The 20,204-nt window shown below is 42.7% G+C and overlaps 1 protein-coding gene across 5 annotated transcripts in view; it reads right to left on the bottom strand.

Annotated features, from left to right (window-relative positions):
* Positions 1–18,487, bottom strand: part of SYNCRIP (synaptotagmin binding cytoplasmic RNA interacting protein) — a 25,486-nt gene extending 6,999 nt beyond the window's left edge. For 3 of the 5 annotated variants that reach the window (XM_035322758.1, XM_035322759.1, XM_035322760.1), the window contains exons 1-9: positions 16,863–17,022; positions 15,901–16,019; positions 15,607–15,714; positions 13,879–13,992; positions 13,603–13,779; positions 8,786–8,921; positions 7,682–7,887; positions 2,772–2,921; positions 1,379–1,500 (exon numbers count right to left, since the gene is read on the bottom strand). In XM_035322758.1, coding sequence (XP_035178649.1) covers positions 1,379–1,500; positions 2,772–2,921; positions 7,682–7,887; positions 8,786–8,921; positions 13,603–13,779; positions 13,879–13,992; positions 15,607–15,714; positions 15,901–16,019; positions 16,863–17,010 — 1,280 coding nt within the window. In that variant the 5' untranslated portion in view covers positions 17,011–17,022. Of the gene's footprint in view, positions 1–1,378; positions 1,501–2,771; positions 2,922–7,681; positions 7,888–8,785; positions 8,922–13,602; positions 13,780–13,878; positions 13,993–15,606; positions 15,715–15,900; positions 16,020–16,862; positions 17,027–18,268 lie in introns of those variants that run through there. The other 2 variants (XM_035322761.1, XM_035322762.1) reach the window with 2 other exon arrangements.
* Between the last annotated feature and the right edge of the window lie 1,717 nt (positions 18,488–20,204).

Below are 20,204 nucleotides of genomic sequence, written 5' to 3'. Positions count from 1 at the left end.
CCTATATCCACAAAATCAGGCATGCATCTGTTAAAGAGGGTGTGGGGAGATAACATACAATATTGTATGAATATATATTAGAGGTGTCACATATCAGGAAGCATCCCAGTGGGATAAATACGTGCGTAATATCCAGAACTAATAATTCTGAATCTCAGATTACCTGCAAATAACAGGTGGGGGCAAGGGAAAGGAAATCACACAGCACTTAACTAACTGATCAAGCACCTTTTAAGATTATCTTCCTTTTCCATCTCTGGAAATGGACCACTACCAGATCCTGAACACAAAGCTAGCAGAACCATCTACTACAGAATGAAATTTTTCTGATATTACTCAAACTCAACCAGAGAATGCACATCTCCCAGAGACAACAAAACCATGCAAACAGTTGTCCATGTCAAGAGGCAAGTTGTACAACTTTCAACAGCATTTCAAATTATAATTAATCGTGTTTGTTTTTTTTTTAATTGTGATGTTGAAAAGACGCAGAATATAGAGAAAGAAAGTATTGCCAAAAAAAAAAAAAACTTAGAACAGAAAAGCCCTAGCACAGAAGAGGAGCAAAAGAATAATGAAATTGACTACAGTAACACCAGATGCCTGGGGAAGGAGAACAGAAGGGCCAAGAAAGTTACGACACCTATAAGCAGGGCAAACTTAAGCAGTTTCTTGCATATGCTAGGTCACCATCTGGAGATCGGTATTAATCTGGTAACCTCACTATTCTGCCTTCTTGTATGCTGCACAGCAGCACTGGCAGAAATTATTTTTGGAAATACAGTGGGGGAGGGAAGATGGTTAGGAAAGCTACGAGATATCCAAGATGATAAATACACGAGAACATTAAGCAGAACACAGTGGCAAGCAATGCATTGTTTGCCATGTTCAGCACTTATTAACGGGAGATCTTTATTAGTGTGAGTTTAGAAACTTCATGAATAATCTGTCTTCTGGAAGTGGCAAAAAGCATGCCAGGATCCTCCCTTCAGAGGGTGTTTTAACAGTGGGACCTGTACCAGTACTTCTAGGTCTGCTACAAGGAATACATGCTGCTGAATACATTCATGTGACAGACCAGTGCAGAAATCCAGGAAACTTTTTATTCTGAAGTGAGAAGCGTGCACATTTAATGGCCTGCAAACATTTCCTCTGGTGCTCATACACCCACTGAACAAAACGATACCTGCATTCTCACAAACACCATTACTATATCTTAAGTAAAATCAAACAACTTAAATGCATCCAACATTTTCAGAGAAGCCAAAGAACCTGTATACGCTATGGTAAAGCTACTAACTACCCCAAGTTCTAGTTCTGTACGAATATACATGTCTTTCAGAAGTAATACAACATATGTGCATGCATTTACACTTACATCTGATTTTTAGCCGCTTGTCTCTGAGCTTTCCGTTCTTTCCTTTTTTGATCTGGTGGCTTAGCAAAAACAATTTCAATGTTTTCTCCCTCTAAATCTTTGCCATTCATTTCTTCCATTGCCTGAAGGAATTAACCAGACTTTAAATATACTTCTAAGCATATCTGAAGTTATTAAGTTTACTCTATCCTTTAGAATATGCATTTTTAAATGTTATCCATAGCTAAAACAACAATAAATCTAAAAAAATTAGACAGCACAGTATTATGGGTTCCAGAAAGTTATGCATTTCCTCTTAGTTCTCAAACCCAGTATGGCATGTAAAAGTCTTCCACTAAAAATTCTAAATAGGCTTCAATCTTCGTAAGCTATTTCAGTTAATGAAGGGACAGAATTAATTTCTGAAAGGACAGTAGAAAAATATTTGCAGTAAACGTCTACTGTTAGCATAAACGCAAATGGTACTAAAACTAGAGATGAGTGTATGTTTTTATGTCTTTATTTTACATGTAGTAACTTCTTTTTTAAGCCAGAAACCCCCCCAAAAAGAGTACGTGTCATTCTCACCTAAAAAAAAAAAAATACAAAAACACAAAAACGACACCAACACACGCGCATGTTCCCGTGGGTCACAGTAATTTCTACAAATTAATTTTAAGCAGAGGAATCCTGAAGATTCTACCACTTCTAGGGAAGCTACATAGCTGAGCCTCGACAGGATACGTATCCTGTGAGAAGATTCTTTCCATCATCTTCGTAAGCATCTGCTTCAAGGCATCTGGATGAACAAGAAAAGCTGAATCCCCTTGTATCCTGCTGTATCCTCCCACGGGACATAAAAATAGACACACTATAGACAGGAGAGGAAGTGCACTTTCCCTTCCTAACAACAGATGACCAGAGAAAATCCAACAAGATCAGGCTAACAAAATCCAGGGAAGACAATTCCTCAGTTGTCCCACACCTCTCATGAAAAGAATAGGTGATTATTCCACACCATAAAAAGGAAGTCATTCTGTTCCTAGAAAATAAACAGATTACCTAAATTTTTATCAGCTGTCCTAGAGAACCTGCACTAGAGTCTACTGCTAACTTGATGAGAAAAGTCTCTCAACTTCTGGCACTTCAATTTCAACTGATAACAGGTATGACTATCTTAGATATTCATCAGAACTACTTAGATCAGAAGAACTACTGCATCTAAGATCTAGTTTTTCAAATTAAGAAATGCATTTTCTTAGGAGATACCCAGAGAGGACAAAGGCATCAGAAGCATTTGAACATTCCTCCAGACAGACTTTTTTTTTCTGAAGTTAGACGTATACAGCTTCAAAAAATGTTATACTTAGTCACAGGCGCACACACACACAAGGGTACAGCCCTCTTCACTTACCTTTACAGCACCATCCCGTTCATCAAAATGAATGAAAGCATAGTCTTTTAGCTTCTTCACTCGCTCTAGCTTTCCAAATTGACTGAAGGCCTTTTCTAGTATCTCCTCTGTTACAGTATTGGCAAGATTGCGTACAAACAGAACTTTTACCTGGAAAAAAAGAATTAAAAACAATATTTAGACAAAAAGTTTTGCAAGTTGTTACTATTGGCAGCACTGAAAATATCATTACACTTTAAGTGCAGCATTTTATAGATGCAGTTATGTAAATATATACGCTTATATATATATTCATATAGCACAAGTTGGCTGCAAACATCCCTGACTGCTAAAAATATTAGATCAATTTTCAAACACGATTACATAGCACTAGTATCCTGAAAGTCAATACAGTTTCTGTTAACATTTGAAAAAATCCTAGCAGCAGTAATTTTCAACTCAGGAACGCTTTCAAATTTGAAAGAAGGCAACTGAGACTGGTTACACATAAAATAATTAACTTATCAAAACATTCCATTGTTTAGACAGGTTTTGCAGAACAGTCATCACTGTAATATCTAGGTCAGAGGTGACAGCGCTGTAGCTCTCAAGCTGCTTAACTTGTGGCTTCCCTGCTACAGCTACACCAAATACCTAGCAGCAGGACTGCGCTTGCCTGAGGAGCAGTCAGTGACCTGAATCCACGGTTACAAGAGGGAAGAAATACAGAAAAGGATATAAAGGCTGACATTGCCAGGTCGCCCTTGGACTTTCTCACAAGTCAAACTGAGTCCTTTCCTTGAGAAACAGCCACCTCAACTCAACTGAAAACCTTTTCCCTCCCCCTCTAAAGCATGCAACATGGCTTGTAAGCTACAAGAAGAGTGCCAGGCAGCTTTTAAGATCAGAAAGGCTATTTATCTTAAGGGTTTAGATACATCTTGTTAGCTGCCTGACAGTGACTACATCATCAATACAAAGTTGAACCAACCACCATATGTTTTAAGATGAAAGAAAACAATGCAATCTGACAAAGACTGACACTAGATACACCAGTCGGCATGCACTGGACACCAGCAAATCACACATGTTAGTGGGCTGGCAGCATTCAAAGACTTGTCCTTGCCCCCACATTGAGGTTGCCCCCACATCTTCCATACGCTGCCACCACGCACTGACATAATAGCGTTACTTTCCTACAGTGCGGCTGCCAACCGGCCACAAAAACCTGCAACATCTTTCCACACCCCCTCCACTGTTAGTGGCTTCTAACTAGCTAATGACAAAAAGCAAGTGAACACGGTACATGGCAGCTTTAGACTTCCCGTTCCTAGTCCTAAAGGTCAACACAAGTGACACGGGGTACCAAAGGACCACGGAAAGCACGCTTCAATTCCCTGAAGCAGAGCTATAACCTCTGCTCCTACAAAGTACAGGAATTCAGTAAACCCCAATACCTGTTGTATAAGACATAATTACTGTGTAATTAAGTTACAAATAAACAGGCAAGGCTTCTATAAATCTTTGTCTCACTTGATTGCAGAACTAGAATGGGATGCAGAGTTTGGCAAAAAAAAAAAAAAAGGATACTACAAGACCATAACTCTGATCCAGAGAATCAACTCCAGCCTTTGGCAATAGCTATTTTTGCTGATTCTCAGGGGATAAAAAAAGTCACAGCCAGCTCCACAAGGAAAGCTTTCTCCTACCCTGTGTTAAGCTTCTCCTATATGCCTTGATAGTACAAGTGAACTGTGTGCCTTCCAAGAACCATTTTTAGTAAACCATTCTAATCGCTATCTTTATCTTACCTTATTTCATTTAAGAGAATCACAGAAGTTTTGTTGTGTAACCACTTGCTTTTAAAACTGGTAAGTTGCAAACAAATGTTCCTTATTCTTATACTTCAGAAAAGGATGAAAACTTGAATTTTGTGAAGAACCAGCCCTAAGTAGCCTTCACCAGTAAGCCCGCAATGACTGACATACTTAGTGTCAGATATAGTTAAAAACAACTCAAAAAGCATTTTTTTTTTTAGTACAAGATGATGATTTTAGTACCAGCAGGATATTATTTTTTAAATAAGAAATTACTTTCAATTTTCTCCCACATAGACAAATCCATTAGTCTCTAACACCTCAATAATATCTTTGGTCACATTACAGACCAGAAGTGTAGCTCAACCAGTCAAGGAAGATGTCAAAACTAATAGGCAGGTTAAAGCATAGGGTGAAAGAAGAACTATTTTTACTTCATTTAAGGTGAAGAGGTTAAAGAAGTCCTCTTGATTAAGGCTTGCAGGTTGTAACCAATTATACAGATCTAGAACAAGCAATATACTAATATCTATCATAAGTGCAAAGCAACATTTTGTCACAAAGGCAGGACCCACTTGTAAAACTGCTAAAGTTTGGACTACCCCCAAAACCACTGAGATCTGTTCCTTTTCCTCTTCTTACCTACAGCACAAACATTCAAACTTCGTTATTATGTTCTCCAAGGGTTAGTATCCCTGTCTCCTCTCCTGTAATCTACCAGGCAGCCATGAGCACAAGACTTTATTTAGCTGCTTAACCTGCCAATGTAGCACATGCTCTGTAGCCTCAGCCACGTTACAGAAATAATTTAAAACATAAGAGGCATCAAAATGCTGCTTAGGAGAAATTAAACTATCAACACAACTACTGGACATTAGAAAAAAAGTTTGGACTAGAAATCAATTACAGCACCCATTATATGCATACACTGATCTGTCAGAACAAGTACTCAACTCCCCTAGCACACACATCCATAGCTTCAAAAGCAAGCTTTCCTCCTCGTGCTGAAGGTACTTCATGTTTAAGGTAACACCCCCTCTTTAAATTTCAAGTACTTCAGTATTGGTAAGTATACATCCATGTAGCACTCTCCACAACATTTAAACAAAAGTCTGGAGGAGAAAGGAAAAAAAGGCTTGAGAGAACACTTCAGAACTGTAAATTAGTAGGTGTCAATACACTGATGAAATGGCATGCTTTTCTGCCAGGTATTTAGAACAATGCTGTTCACCTTCTAGCTACCGAGGTGAATCTGTCTTCCCCATGCTTTGCTCTTATGGACTTTCTTTTCTAGTAAACTGGATGAGCACACTGCAGACCAGACGATTACTGTGATGAAAGCAACCTCCTACTCTTACTCAGTGTTTCCCCCAGAGCCTTCTACAAGGCATGTGTGAGACCAGGGCCAAGCGCTCTCCCTTTGCTCCCGAATGAACAGTACTCAGGAGCAGACAGCCAACCTGCAGCTCACATCTGGGAGATCAGCATGAATGTGACAAGTAGCTCAGCTGCTCTTAAACATAACACAGCAGTAAACTCCAGAAAGCAAACCTAACACCTCCAGAGGGGCCCAAATGCAATCAGGCTTTCTGCAGACATATGCAAGTGGGCAAAAAAGACTGGAACAGAGCCTGTCCTTTTTGGAGTAATAAACCAAGGGATGCAGCAAGCTAGAAAGGTCTGACACCAACACTTGCCTCAGTTTCTACCTACAGCCACAAACTATGCACTCTTTACTTTTTCAGCGTTCTCATTCACATTTCCATTCCCTTTTGCATCAACTGCCTGTATTCGGCAAACAGAAATAAAACATAACATTTTCTGCACATTTCCCACTTTAAATACAAAAAAATGTGAGGTATTAAAACATTAACGTTCAAAAAATGAATATTAAGTGGGGCAAAACACTAACTTCTTTAGCCTTTCATTCTCACATTTATAAACTTACTTCAGAAAGACACCTACCTCATCACATCCCCTATCACACCCCGCTTATCTATGTGGTCATGTCAGCAGAAGTTTGTGCTAATTCAACAGTTTGTTGGAGTAGAATGTCTCTTGAGCCAAGAAACTGATCAGATAGACCCACATATAGGAAATGTCACCTCTGACAAATTTTACCTGCAAGACTCCTCCCTGCTGTTGCTCATATATAATACAGGGCAAGAAAATGAAGTCTGCAAACAGGGTAGTCCAAGAGCTTCTGTGATAGCCATGTTATAAAAGCAGACTTTTTTTCCTAAAAATGAGCCCCTGTCCCAACCCTTTTCCCTTATGGCTCACCAAAGAGGAGACTCCAGCCACACTGTATTACTAGGTCCGTCAAAGTAGGACTCCAGTGACATGTCTCAAGTAAGAGTAAAAGAAAAGGCAAAAAGCAAGTAAAGAGAAAGAGATAAAGATATAGACTAGGCTAGGAGCTTCCATGAAACAACTCAGCTACACAACGCAATTGAAAAAGACAGGTCTGGGTATTATCTGATGGGAAAAAAGAGATAATATTTCTGCGGCAAAATAAAGTGCTATAACGTACTTCAAGATGTTTCAGTTCAGGCCTTAGCTTAACTGAAATACTCCAACTCCAAAGTATTGCCAGTCTTAATATTTTAAGGAATTAATACCCTGCCCAAGTCAAAGTAATTGCATACAAACAGAACCAAATACAAATTCCAAATACAAAGTAATTGCTTAACTACTCAAAAGTAACTTCTACAGAAAAGCTTTAAAAATTCCAATTTGTATGTGTTACTGTAACATTCTACTTCTGAAGTGATAAAATGTAGTTCCAGGGTTAAAAATCATTAAGGCTTGTTCTCTGATCATTTCTGGATTTCCATGCCACCATATTTCGGGGAGTCGCCACCACCACTTCCACATCAGGAATCAACTACATCAGCATACGTATCATTCATCCTTGGGAACACAGGATAACATTTGCCAATACTTTTTTTTTTTGAATTCACATCAATTCTAGAGTGCATTCTTATTTTTATCATCTCACAGCACTTTTTTTCAAGAGGGCTGAAAGATGCTATTTAAACTTATGCTCATAGCAGGATTTACTTTGGAATAAGACACTTTACATAGATTATGCTTCCCTTATAGCTTTATTACCTTTGCCATGACTTCGGGATCTGGGTCTTCTATAGGGTCAGCCCATTCAACTGTAACAACATTTCCCCAGACTTTCACCTTGCCACTCATTAACCTACGTCTGGCCTGAGCAGCAGTCTTGTGATCTTCATATTCAAGGAAACAGAAACCCCGGTTCTTTTTCTTGTCATCGGGCTGATGATACAATATGACATCTGTAAGGCCCTCTGAAAATAAGCAAAATATTCCTTTGTTATGGCGTTAATCCATGAGTTTGTATTATAAACTAAGGATTATCTTTCTGAGAAGTATGCATCCGATTAGCAATTCCAGAAAAGCACTACATGCTAGTCTTTTTAGACTACGTGCTTATTGAGACTTCCCTACTTTCAAGGCCCACATTCTCCAAGAGACATTGGACTATCCCAACTCAGGATCCCTTTTATTAAGTGAAGAGAGCTTAGAAGCTATAGAAGGATACCTTCCATCTCACTGAACAGAGCAGAGAGTGCAACCAAAAGCTGTGCTTTGTTACTTTTCCTTTCGACCCCCCTAAGTCACAATACTTATCAGCATCTGTTTTTTTCCACGGATGTCCAAAGAACAAAAGGTTAAACTTGCACGATTTCAAGACATCTAAGAGTTTCAGTGTTGCTCCAAGGAACCTAAAGTATATCATTCAGTAACACAGGAAGCCGTAAAACGTTACCTTAGCAAGTTTATGTGCTGTTAACAGAAAGAGATCCTTATCAAATCAGTAAGAACTCTGAAGCACAGAACTAGTTGTGTTTCCCAACCTGCTTCAGTTCTGTCTTGAAAAGCTTTAAAACATCCATTAGCACTGAAATAATTAAACCATCTGTTCGAATGGCTTTTTTAAACAATACACTCATTTTCTCAGTAAAACTTGGAACTGCACACCTTGTTTAATTCCAAATATTTCAGCCCTCAGCACGGTAAGATTTTTATTTTTTAAAATAATAAATAAATAAAATCAGGACAAATGCTAAGACATCTCAGTTTAAATTCATTGTCATTCAACCATAAGCCAAAAGATGGTAAAAAATACTTCATCACTGATCACGTTTGCCATCCTCTAGCTGTATGCAACAGTTGCTCAGTTACCTGTTACTTTGCTGAATTCTTCAACAATTTGCTCCTTGGTTTTACTCTTAGGAATAGAACCAACAAAAAGCCTATTATTGGCAACAGAGATGCATACACCAATGTGTTTTCCAGAACGAATTTCGTGATTGTTGTACTGAAAGAAAAACAGACAATCATCAGTCACACATAACTTTCACTCCAGTCCAACAGCAGCAATACCAAATCTTTTTCTTCTGCAAAGATGTAATTTAGTAATATATTGAATTCTTTGGCAATTAACACATTCTTATTATATATACTCAATTATTTTGCACTATACCCGTGCTCTCTAAGCTATCTCCACAGTGTCAGCCAACAACTACCCTTCCTTTCTTGTTCAAGCCTTAGTCTTAGTACATACACCTTCAGACTTCTTCATGTAGAACCCCAGAAGGTAAGTATTATGTCCAAACTGACAAGGTCAAGGCTACTCCCCCTTCACAACAGCACAAAACAAAATTCAGGTTCCTCTACAGATCGCATCTGTGAATTCTTAAATTGTATTGTGTGTCTAATAGAAGACAGGTGTTACAATTTAAGTCGGATTCCCTTCCAAAGCTCCACATTCACAAAAGAAAGCCATGATCGGGTCTTCTCCACAAAGCATACAAGAGCAACTGCCGAATTCTTTCCGAAGCACGTAGATTACACAGATAGAGACAGCAAACAGCAAAAAGAGACTTCTATTGCTTTGAAATCTTAAGACTTCTGTTCATATCCCGCTCCCCAAACAGACTGTTTAGAAAACACTCTGAACACATCAACAGTTCAAGGGGAAAAAAACTATTACTGTAGACATCTGCTGACAAAAAATGCCCTTCATTGAGATGCAGACAGACATGTATCATCCAAATAAGCAGCTGGGAGGTCAACTGATGGTACATCAACCACTTTCCTGCACTGCACGCCCTGCAACAGGCAATTCTTTAGCCAGGAAAATGTATTTTGTGGTCAACATTTTATTGACAAGTAGTAGGATAGCTTTTCAAAATTTAATCTAGCTATTTATTCTGTGAGTGATTTTGTGTCTGGTGGTAAACTTCCCACATAAGCAAGATCTCCCACACCCCCTTCTTGCTTAGGGCACTAAAAATCAGGGTGAAGAGGTATTTATATTTAGCCATTACAAACAAAAACTACATCACTGAAGACCTTCAAAGCTAGGCAATTGTACAAGGAGTGAGCTAAAAAAAACTGTACATGCGAGAAGAATCTTGAGTGGCATCTTTCCAACTAGTTATGTCGCAAAGCATAATACAATACAGTAAAAGACATCTCCCTATCTGTTGACTGTGTGTAGCAGAGGAAGAGTTGATTTTAAACTCTGAAACAAAACCACACAGGAAGACTATATATATATTTACGAACACTGACAAAGACTTCTATGCATTAACATAGAAGATTATACTAGCTGAAAAAAAAAATCCTTTAAAGAAACAGGTTTACAAAAAAGCTAGCAGCTTATTAGTCCGGATACAAGACAAACTGATTCTTCTTCAACTCAAGTATATATGGATAAGAGAAGGTATCATTATCTGACTGCTCCTATTAAAATTTAAGACTGAAGTCTATTTAATCCAAAAAAGAGGCTCTCTCACACCTCATAACAAAAACTTCTCATAACTTCAAAGAAAAGTAAGTACTCTAACATTGCTATTCCACGCTGATATTAGTTTCTTTTTCTTCATACTATCACACTTTACTACTCCCCATCATATGTGTATCCTACCACAGATGAAACAGTCTAGTGTTAGGTGCTACTAAATACACAATTGGTGTTTTAGGGGCAAATAGTTTGCAAAGCAGCTGCAAACTTAGATTAGATATCAATGGCCCCAAATCTTAATTTGGATGAAGTGCCGTAACAGTCTGGCTACCAAATTAGCAAGGTCAGCATAACACTTTTCCCTCGTCACCACTGAAGCAATGCCTGAAGTCAGCAGAGACATTAGCACCCCCTAGATACCAGAAAAGATTTTTTTTTGCTAAGTTCCTCAAGAACTGATTCACAAACAGGTAAAGTCTGTTTTGTCATTTCCTCCACTTTCACCTGCAGTTTGGTTCCAGCAGCAAACAAGCTGCACTACTGTGCCTAGGTGGCAAACTGCTTAATAGGGATATTTGCACCTGTACCTGCACTTTGATCAAGTTTACGCTTGCTCTAGTCTAAAATGCTTAAAACTGTATATAGTAGCATGCAGTATACCTTCTCCTATAAGCTCGGCCCACAAGTATTTAATTTGTGCATGTCTGCAGTAACCCTCATCAGTCAGAAATCCTTTCCAAAACTGAAATCTAACAGCTTCGTATGAAATAATAGGAATTGAATGTGCACATAAACACACAACTGGAATTATAATTCATAGCTGAAAGAGTGTAAACAAAAGGGAAATGCAAGCATGCAGACAAGGGAAAAAAAAAAAAACTGAAGAAAGTCAGACCTGACTTGTAACAGCTGATACTTGCATGAACAGCACTTCAGATGCCACTTCTACTTAACTGGCTGGGGGAATTGACACCTGTACACTGGATTGAGTATTGGACATAAAGTTAACTACTGTTCATATCTCTCTTCTCAGGATCAAGCCACAGCATTGTTCCATTTTTGTCTCAAGCACAGCACCAAAAGTATTTCAAACAAAATTTAGGGATCTCCCTTTTTAAGCTGCTGGAGCTATACATAAACAAAATCAGGGCTTTAACCTTTTAAGTGCAAGGTTTCCTCTGGTCGATGAATAGAGTAAGTCAACATTAAGTTTATCTAATATATTTGTTCATTGTTATACGAAGATGTTAGAAGACTGTGGTTGGTATCACAGCCATACAGAAGTGAATCACACGCAGAATACGTTACACCAACTGCAAGGGCCTGAAGACAGGTCAGCGTATTTTCTGCCGTTTGCGTATTGACAAAGTCTCATTGCTGACTATTAATCGGAAAACTAAAGCAATGCAGAGATTTTTATTCTCATTTTTGGTATATTTCAGAATCATGAACAGAGAAAAAAAGCATCTGGGAAGAGGATGGGAAATAGAGAACCCCCGGTTCCATAATTTCCAGAAATCCCTGAAACAAGTTGTCTACACATCAGAGGTAGTATCAGAAATAATACTGCCTGTTAAAACACTAGACTGTTAAAATAACTAGGACCAATAGTTTAGTATTTCTCAGAGGTCTTTCAGCAGCCTCTCCCATGCATATGTAAAAATCTACAAGACACAGACCCATCATTTTCAACTAAGCCACACAGCCATACTTTGCTGGTACCCCTGCAAATCACTCAGGCCCCTTGGGCAACTTCTAACACACCAAGCTACCCAGTCAACTGGGACTGGGACCATTCAAAAGCTGACAAATGCCACAGGATCCACTTTAGAACTAACCCTGCCTTCAAAGGTTAGCATGAAGACTGAAAAACTGCCATATCAACCCTAACACTTTTCATCTATTACACTCTATGACTATCTAGCAGAGAAACAAAACGCAATGCCTTATTTTTTCCTGCATATCAAAGATCAAATATAAAGGGACCTCATTCCCTTCCCTCAGATGTCTAGTGGAAGACTGAGGCCAGGACCCAAGCTGTAACTTTTATGGAAACCCAATCTGAATGACTTTTCAGACCCCCTCAGGAGCATGCTGCATTTAAGCAAAACACAGTTAACTGAAGAAAAATTCCTCTTCATTTAATAGACACTTCTGATAATATATTTAAATTTCTTTTGCTCTTTGGGTAAGTCATGTGAATAACTCATGAGTTTACACAAAATATAAATAGCTAGGCTGACAAAGAAAGTACAAAGAGGTATATGCAAACAGTTATCATAAGGGTATTTGGATTGCACACAGGAACACACCAGACATTCTTGTTTAAAAAGCTAAACGGCAGATACCAGACTTTTTTGTACTTTAAAAAAAATAATGACATTTTAATACTTTTGGGAGGCATTTTTATCTTCAGTCTGATTCATCTCAACCAAGTGGGTTAGCAAGGTACCTTAATGGCCTAAGATGCCCCTTAATACAGAAGAGAGATTTTAACCTTGCCATATTAGTGCAGTATCAGCACGCCTCAGAATGAGTATGGTTAGCATTCTTAGGGTCACACCATGCACTGTGATCTCAGCCACATCCGTGCAGTAGTAACTAGCTCAAAGAATTCAAATTTCATGTAACTAGAAAAACAGAAGAGCAGGGCAAAGACTGGGGACATAAAACCTGGAAAGCTTATTAAGTTTCCCATTTCTTATATCAGACCATTTGACGCCTCTGTCTAAAGCAGAGGAAGTTTTTAACCGGTAGCTTTTCTGTCATTTTCCAGATAGCTAAAATAGACAAAACAGACCTTTTAAGTCAAAAGCGATTACTTATCATCTGAAGTATCTTATGAAATTCTGTGACTTCAGATGCATTTTCCCAGCATGGTGCCCCCTGCTGGTGCACCAGCAAATCAAAATCATAAAACCTGCCCAACTCCTTTGTAACACAGCATCTCAACAAACACTTCTAAAACTCATCCAAATGCACAGTTCAGCAGTCACCATTAAACAAAAGTTGTCTTAGCAAAGGCTCACCTAACCAAACCAAACAGCAGTCCACCTACTTTATTTCCTGTCCCTGATATGCCCATCACAGAGTTATACACAGTGTAAAAATATTTAAAAATGCCTGGTGGACATTTGTAAAATCACCTAAAAATGACGCAGTTTAATTTTAAGCATTCAGACATTAGGATCAGGACAACTGCTTACAATCCACAGTGTTCTTTAAAAAAAAAAGAAATAAGAAAACTTACCAGTTTAACAGCCTCCTGAGCTGCCTCTTTAGTACAAAAGGTGACAAAAGCATATCCTCTATTTAGACCAGTTAATGGATCCATCATTAAGCGGAGATCCCATATAGGGCCAGCTTTCTCAAATAATGGAACAAGTTCATCTTCAAACAAGTCTCTTGGAATCTTGCCCACAAATATCTACAAGAGGCACAGAGTATTTTTATTCATTAGGTGTGTGTGTGTGTGTATATATATATATATAAAAGCAGTTCATCTACACAAACATCTTCTCCATACCTCTGTACCAACGGAAGGTTGCTGTCCTGAATATACAGACTCTGGAGGAGGTCCACCATACTTTCTCTGTCCAGTAGTCACATCGAGAGTGTAGCCGGTTCTCTCCAAGAGTGCCTTCAAGTAAGAAATTTAAAATTTTAAAATCATATGCAAATTCAGCTAATTTAGACGTACTTCATTCACAGACAACAGACATGCTCATAATTCATCTTAAACTGTATTGCTTTGAAACTCACAGGCGAACAAGCCTACTGCTAGCACTTCAACAACCAACTTGCAAAACAATTATTAAAACTGCCAGGTAAAGAAACACTAGAAAATTGGAGGTTCACATGGAATTTTCCCAATTCCTTCATTTTCATACAAAAAAGAGGCCGAGTAATAGAACAGCGAGCTTCCCTTTAATTAGGAAGATCTTAGCAGTCCGAGCCACTTCTTGTTTTGGCATGCCCAATCCTGCAAACGTTTATGCACAGAAGTTCCCTTCACTTAATGAGATTACTCATAAGTGTGAAGTTAACGAACACATGTTTAAGTGCTTACACTCCTAGAACACTGTTCTTTCTGCTTCAGGTATCCCACCGCTGAAGTTGTGATCAAACTCCCTTCCTCCTATGCTGTTATCCCTCCCCATCCTCCCTTCAATTCCCTGTGGGCACATGCAGCATCCCAGCCCAAGAGGTCTTCACTATGACCACTGCATACAGTTACAAATGTATGCAAAATATCTAATGAGAAACTCTGCTGAAAGTAGTCTTTTCTTAACAATTTTGTACAAAGACACATCAACTCCACGCACAAAGGAACAGCATATTTAACAAGTCCAATTATAATCAGGAGTTAATTTCACAACTGAAAAATTGCAGAGTGACTTTAAATGCTATAGCCATCAGCACTGAAAGCTGTGCTACTTTGAGGTACTTAATACATACTGTTGTTTTATGTGATGGTGACAAGAACTGTATCACTTGTTATTTTTTCTTTTTTAAAAAAACAAACAAACTTAAATAGCATCCCAGCCTCCAAGTGAGAAAAACAAAGACATTCTAGTTTTGCAAGCTACATAGTTACTTGTAATCTTTAACATTCATTTTGCACTTTACATATAAAAAGTTAAAGATGAAAGATTATCTCACTTCTCTAAAGCATCAACTAAGCATATTTTGGTTTTCCTTTCCTTTAGCTTTGGAAAAGTTGCTAATCATGGAATTTAACATAAGCTGTGGTATGTCTAACTCTGGACACCAGTTTCTTGGTATCAGGAGACTCACATGAAGAAATAAAGTATCCTTTAAAACAATTTTGGGTACAGATTATGACACACATGCTATCTCCCTGTTGTGGAATTGCTTTGAACCTGAATTGTAGAAGCTGAAACAGTAGCTGAAGTTAGGTATTCTGAACTCAGAGATCTATGCTGACAAGTTTCCTAAAACTGTGAAACAGTAAAACTGTCTCAACTAGTCAGTCCTCAGGTCATAAATCAAACCTCCCAATCTTTTTCATTTTTCAATATACATTCAGACCCAGTAATTAACAGGATGTAAGTTTTCTCTTGAAGATGCAATGTAAGATGAAAATGTGAATGACAGCTCTTAAATAACGATGAATAATCTAAAATAGCCTTTACTAGAATATCACAGTTTTTATAAGAATTAAGGTCTCTGTCACAAGAGCTTTGCAAAAAACACAGACAGACTTCATACCTTTTATCTCCTAGGCACATACCTTAATTTTTGCCTCATCTGGTCCTTTGCTAGAATCTGCCACCTTGGTCCCCTGTTTTTCCCTCTGCCTGTATGTCTTCATGACTCCACATAAAAAGGCACTTTTGTTCTGCAAAAGATGCATTAATCTTCAGTTCTGCGAACATTACAAGCCAGAATTAATTTCTACCTTGAACGAATAAAGGGCCTGTTTTACGTATCTTATATGGACCACTGAAGAGATTTAAGCAAACTTCTTGCCAGTCTACTAGTAGTTTATCCCTCAACAATTATATGCTAAATTGCTTAACGTTACCTGAACGTGTGAGAGATCACTGTCTTTAAACTGTTGAAGCACTGCCAGTGCACCTTCTTCATTAAATTCCTTTAAAGCTTCAATAGCTCTTTCATCTAGATCACTATGTGCAACTAGCCCTAGAGAAAAGAACAAAATTACTAATTACACGTGGGCAGCAATCTTTGTTTAACCATATTTAACACACCTAATATATTTCAGTGTTCCCTAAATCAATCACTGGTTAAAGTTACAATACTTAAGAAGTTACCTAGCCCTCTAAGTTAAACATATTAAGAGCAAATAACTTTTTTAAATCAAGTTTTCAAAAAACTTATGATTCTAAGGTAGTAAATGTTACTCTAGGTTCTACTACCTTCATGTATTTGACTTCTCTGAAATCCAGATGTTACACAGGCCAAGTTTATTTTTAATATCCTGAAGCTGAATTCGGAAGACTCTATCAAAACCTGACTTAGAGAGAAGACTATAAACTGCAGCACTAGAGGATTGATCACAATAATCCAAAAAATAAAAATAAAAAATCCAGCTTTAAATATGCTAGCTATTTCCATACAATAACCTTTGCGTCCATGAGCTCAAATACTATATCACAAAGTAACATTTCCATCAGAAGGTGACTACCAAGACTTCAGTTACTTAAAGTTACCTAGAAGTACTCTAAAAATGCACAAAGACCATATCACCTGCCCCTTCTAAGAATCATCTGATGCCTATTCCAGCTGTTGCCACAGTCAGATGCAATTTTTTTCCCCCCTTTCCCAACCCTCAAGTCCAAGCCTGGCCCAAGGCTTTTCTCTGAAAAATACTATGACAGATTAAAGCGTTAAATGACAAAAATCCACAGATTTTTTAAGACTGCAGTCCCCATACTTTGGAAACCACAAGTTGCTATTTTAGCCCAAAGACAGACAAATATAATAAAGTATTGTAGGTGTGGTTTTACAAGTTTTACACCTTACCTGCAACGTAAATTTCATCTAGTTTTTCAGCAACTTTCTGTGGTAAACCAGCATCGAGCAATGTCTGAAAATGCTCAGAATGGGTAACTGCAGCAGAAGTATCCATGGGCTCTTCAGTACCATTCCCATTAACATGTTCAGTAGCCATGTTTCCAGATATCTGTCCAAACACAATAAGCATCACGATTAAGCTACAAATATCTTCGAGTAGAGCAATTCCAGTGACAGCACGTGCAACAGACCGCCCTGTTCCGGCAGTGAGATCGCAGACCACTCCCGTGACACTTTCGGCTTCGGGAGATGCCCCAAAATTCCTCAAAAGAAGCCCTAACACAAAGGAAAGCCCTGACACCGCTGCCTAGCGGGGGTGGGGTGGCTTTCACTGCAGGTTTTACACAACCCAGCCAGACACTGACTCACCTCGCTCCCTCCGTCTCTCCACCGCGGAGCTCCGAACAAGTTCGAAATGGAGCAAGGAGCCAGCGGCGGGGGAGGGCGGCGGGGCAGCCCCGCGATACCGCCGCTGACACCCGCCGCGGCCGAGCCGCCGGCCGCCCGCCCCCCGGAGGCCCCGGACTCCCCTCCCCGGTGCCGGCCGGGCCGAGCGAGAGGAACAAAGCGCTCTTGGCAGCCCGCACCCACCCACGGCGGCGGCGGCAGCGGCGGCCGCCATGAGCGCGATGGAAACACGTGCTCTGCGCCTTCAGATGTCCTACAACTTCCTCCAGTGACCGACTTCCCCCCCTCCCCGCCACGCTCCCGCGGGAGGAGCGGCTCCCCCCCCCCACCCCCCCCACGCCCCGAGCCCCGCAGCCGCTCCCCACCTCTCACCCTTATCCCCCCCGGGAGGCCGCTTGCGACACCCCGGGCCCGATTTCACCACTCGGCCGGGAGCTCGCCGCGCCTCCCGACCCCCCCCTCAGCCCGTACTCCCCGAAACAATGCGGGGGCCCGCCGCCAGCCTCCCTTGCCGGCTGTGCGTGGAGGGGGGGAACACGGCGGGACGCGGCCGCGGGGGACCCGCGGTGCAGGAGCCGCTCGGCTCCCCCCGGCAATGAATGGAGCGGCGGGGCCGGCGGGACAATGAGGCGGCGGCCACGCGTCCCGCAGCGGGCCCGGCCCGGGGCCGCCCCGCCGCCGCCTCCTCCCCGCAGCAGCCGGGCCTAGCGCGAGGCCACCGGGCCGGCCCCGGCCGCCCACCGGGAGCGGCCACGACGGCAGCCGGCCCCTCCGCCCAGCGGCACGGCAGCGCTGCAGGGCCCCGCCCGGCCGCCCCCTCCTCACCGTCACCCTCCTCCTCCTCCTCCACCACCACCGCGGCCCGGGCCCCGCTCCCGTTTCCCCCCCGCCGCCGCCGCCGCCGCTCGGCTCCCTCCCCGCTCCCCTCCCCGCTCCCTGCCGCTGACCTGCGGGGCTGCGGGCTCGAAGCGCCGTGCGAAGGGGGCTGCGGGGCTGTAGCGGCTCGGCGTGGCTGAGGAGCTGCCCCCCCTGCTCCGGCTCCCTCGGCGCGTGTCCGGACAGTGTGCTGGAGCTGGCGTAAAATGGCGGCCGCTCGAGCGCTCACGCCGCTGCTGGCACCAACCCCAGCCCCTTCCACTCGGCGCGGGGGGGGCGGGCGGGGAAGGGAGCTGGGGGGGGAGAGAGGGAGGGGAGGGAGGAGGAGGAGGAGGAGGAGGAGGAGGAGGAGGAGGAGGCGCCGCCGCGCGCGCTGGCGCAGCCCCAAAGCCGGGGTCTCCCAGGCAGCTCCGCAAGGGTTATCGCCTCGCCTCGCCCCGCCCGCCCCGGCCGCGCGCGCGCGCGCGCGCCCCGCCCTCCGCTTCTCTCTCGCTCCCCGCCGCGCGCCCCTCGTGCACGCGCACGGCGCCGAGGAAGGAGGGAGGGAGGCGGCGGTGGCGGCGGCTGCGGGGCCGACCCCGCCCGGCGGCTTCCCGCACCTCCCTCGCGCCCTGCGTGGGCGCCACGCGGGAAGGAGGAGGAAAAGAATAATAATAAAAATTTAAAAATAATGACAAATAATAGCGAAAGCGGTGCCGGAGCCCGGCGCGCCGCGATTGGGCGAGCGGCCGTTCCCACGGTGCGCAGGTGGCACAAAGGGGAACGGCGCGGCCGGAGGCGGGGAGTCCCGGCCCGCGGCGGGGGGGAGACAAAGCCACGCAGACAAAGGGAGGGGAGAGAGCGGCGCTTTGTGTGGCTGCCGGCCAGCCCCGAGCCGTCGCTGGAGAAAGGAGGAGGCGCCGCGCCCCTTTCCCGTAAGGCGGGCACCCGCGCCCCTCAGGCTGGTTCTTCCCCCTCAGGCGGGCACCTCCGTCCCTCAGGCGGGCACCCGCGCTCCTCAGGCGGGCTGTCCTCCGCCCTCAGGCCGGTTCTCGCCCTCAGGTCGCCCCCCGCACGCCCGCCCCCCCAGGGGGCTTCTCCCCTCGCCTCAGGGCGGCTCCCGCCAACGGTCGCTCGCTGCTGAGGGAGCGGGAGCAGCCCCGCGGCCGGGTAGGGACGAGGAGGCACCGCCAGCGGCTGGGGAGGCGCGGCCGTGAAATGGGGCATCCCAGGGACAGTGGGGACTTGACAGGAAAAAAGCAGGCAGCCCCAGCAGACGTTTCACGTGGGGGGATCCTTCCGAATGCCAGCCCCCGGCACGCCTCGCCTGCACACCTCGCGGAGGAGACTTGGAAAGCAGCCCCATCAGCTCTGCCAGACCTGTAACTCCAGCCAGGCAGCAAAAGGCAGGGAGGAAGGCACACAGTATTACTCCCTTCCTCCGAGGCAGCTCAGTGACAAAGAACCACGGCCACCCCTAAGCACACAGCCAGCCTCCCTTCACCTAACATGAAAAAACCTTCAGCCTGCACAGGGGAGCAAGCACAGGCAGCTACAGCACACCTTCACTGTCATTAAATGAGAAATTCACGTATTCACATGCGGGTGTGTAAGTATGTGAGACGTGCAACTGCTGTTCAGTGACACAAGGACAGCCTCCTCTCCACGCATTTGATGCAATAATTCAGTAAAGCACTACCACTCCCAGGTTAATCTGAAGCAGCAACACACACACAGAAGGCAGCTGTACACAAATATGCCAGCTAATTCATAATTTCGAAGTGTTATTAAAAAAATCCTCTTATTTGCTAAGCTCTCCTCCCCCCCCCCCCATTTAAAACTTTACAGAATTAAACTTTCTGATAAATTAGTAAAAGCTACTTTAGTGAAAACTTGTGCTGTGGTAGTAACTCATACTCTATAAAACTTGAGTATTTTGTGCCCTTCTAAAATGTACTTTTCCAAATACAGCTGTCAGCTGGGTAATATTGGTAATATCTACAAATTTAGAGAACTTGCCCCCCCCCA

This window comes from Oxyura jamaicensis, chromosome 3 (genome assembly GCF_011077185.1).
Source record: "Oxyura jamaicensis isolate SHBP4307 breed ruddy duck chromosome 3, BPBGC_Ojam_1.0, whole genome shotgun sequence".
In the NCBI taxonomy this organism is placed as follows: Eukaryota; Metazoa; Chordata; class Aves; order Anseriformes; family Anatidae; genus Oxyura; species Oxyura jamaicensis.
This window is presented reverse-complemented; position numbering and strand designations above follow the sequence as displayed.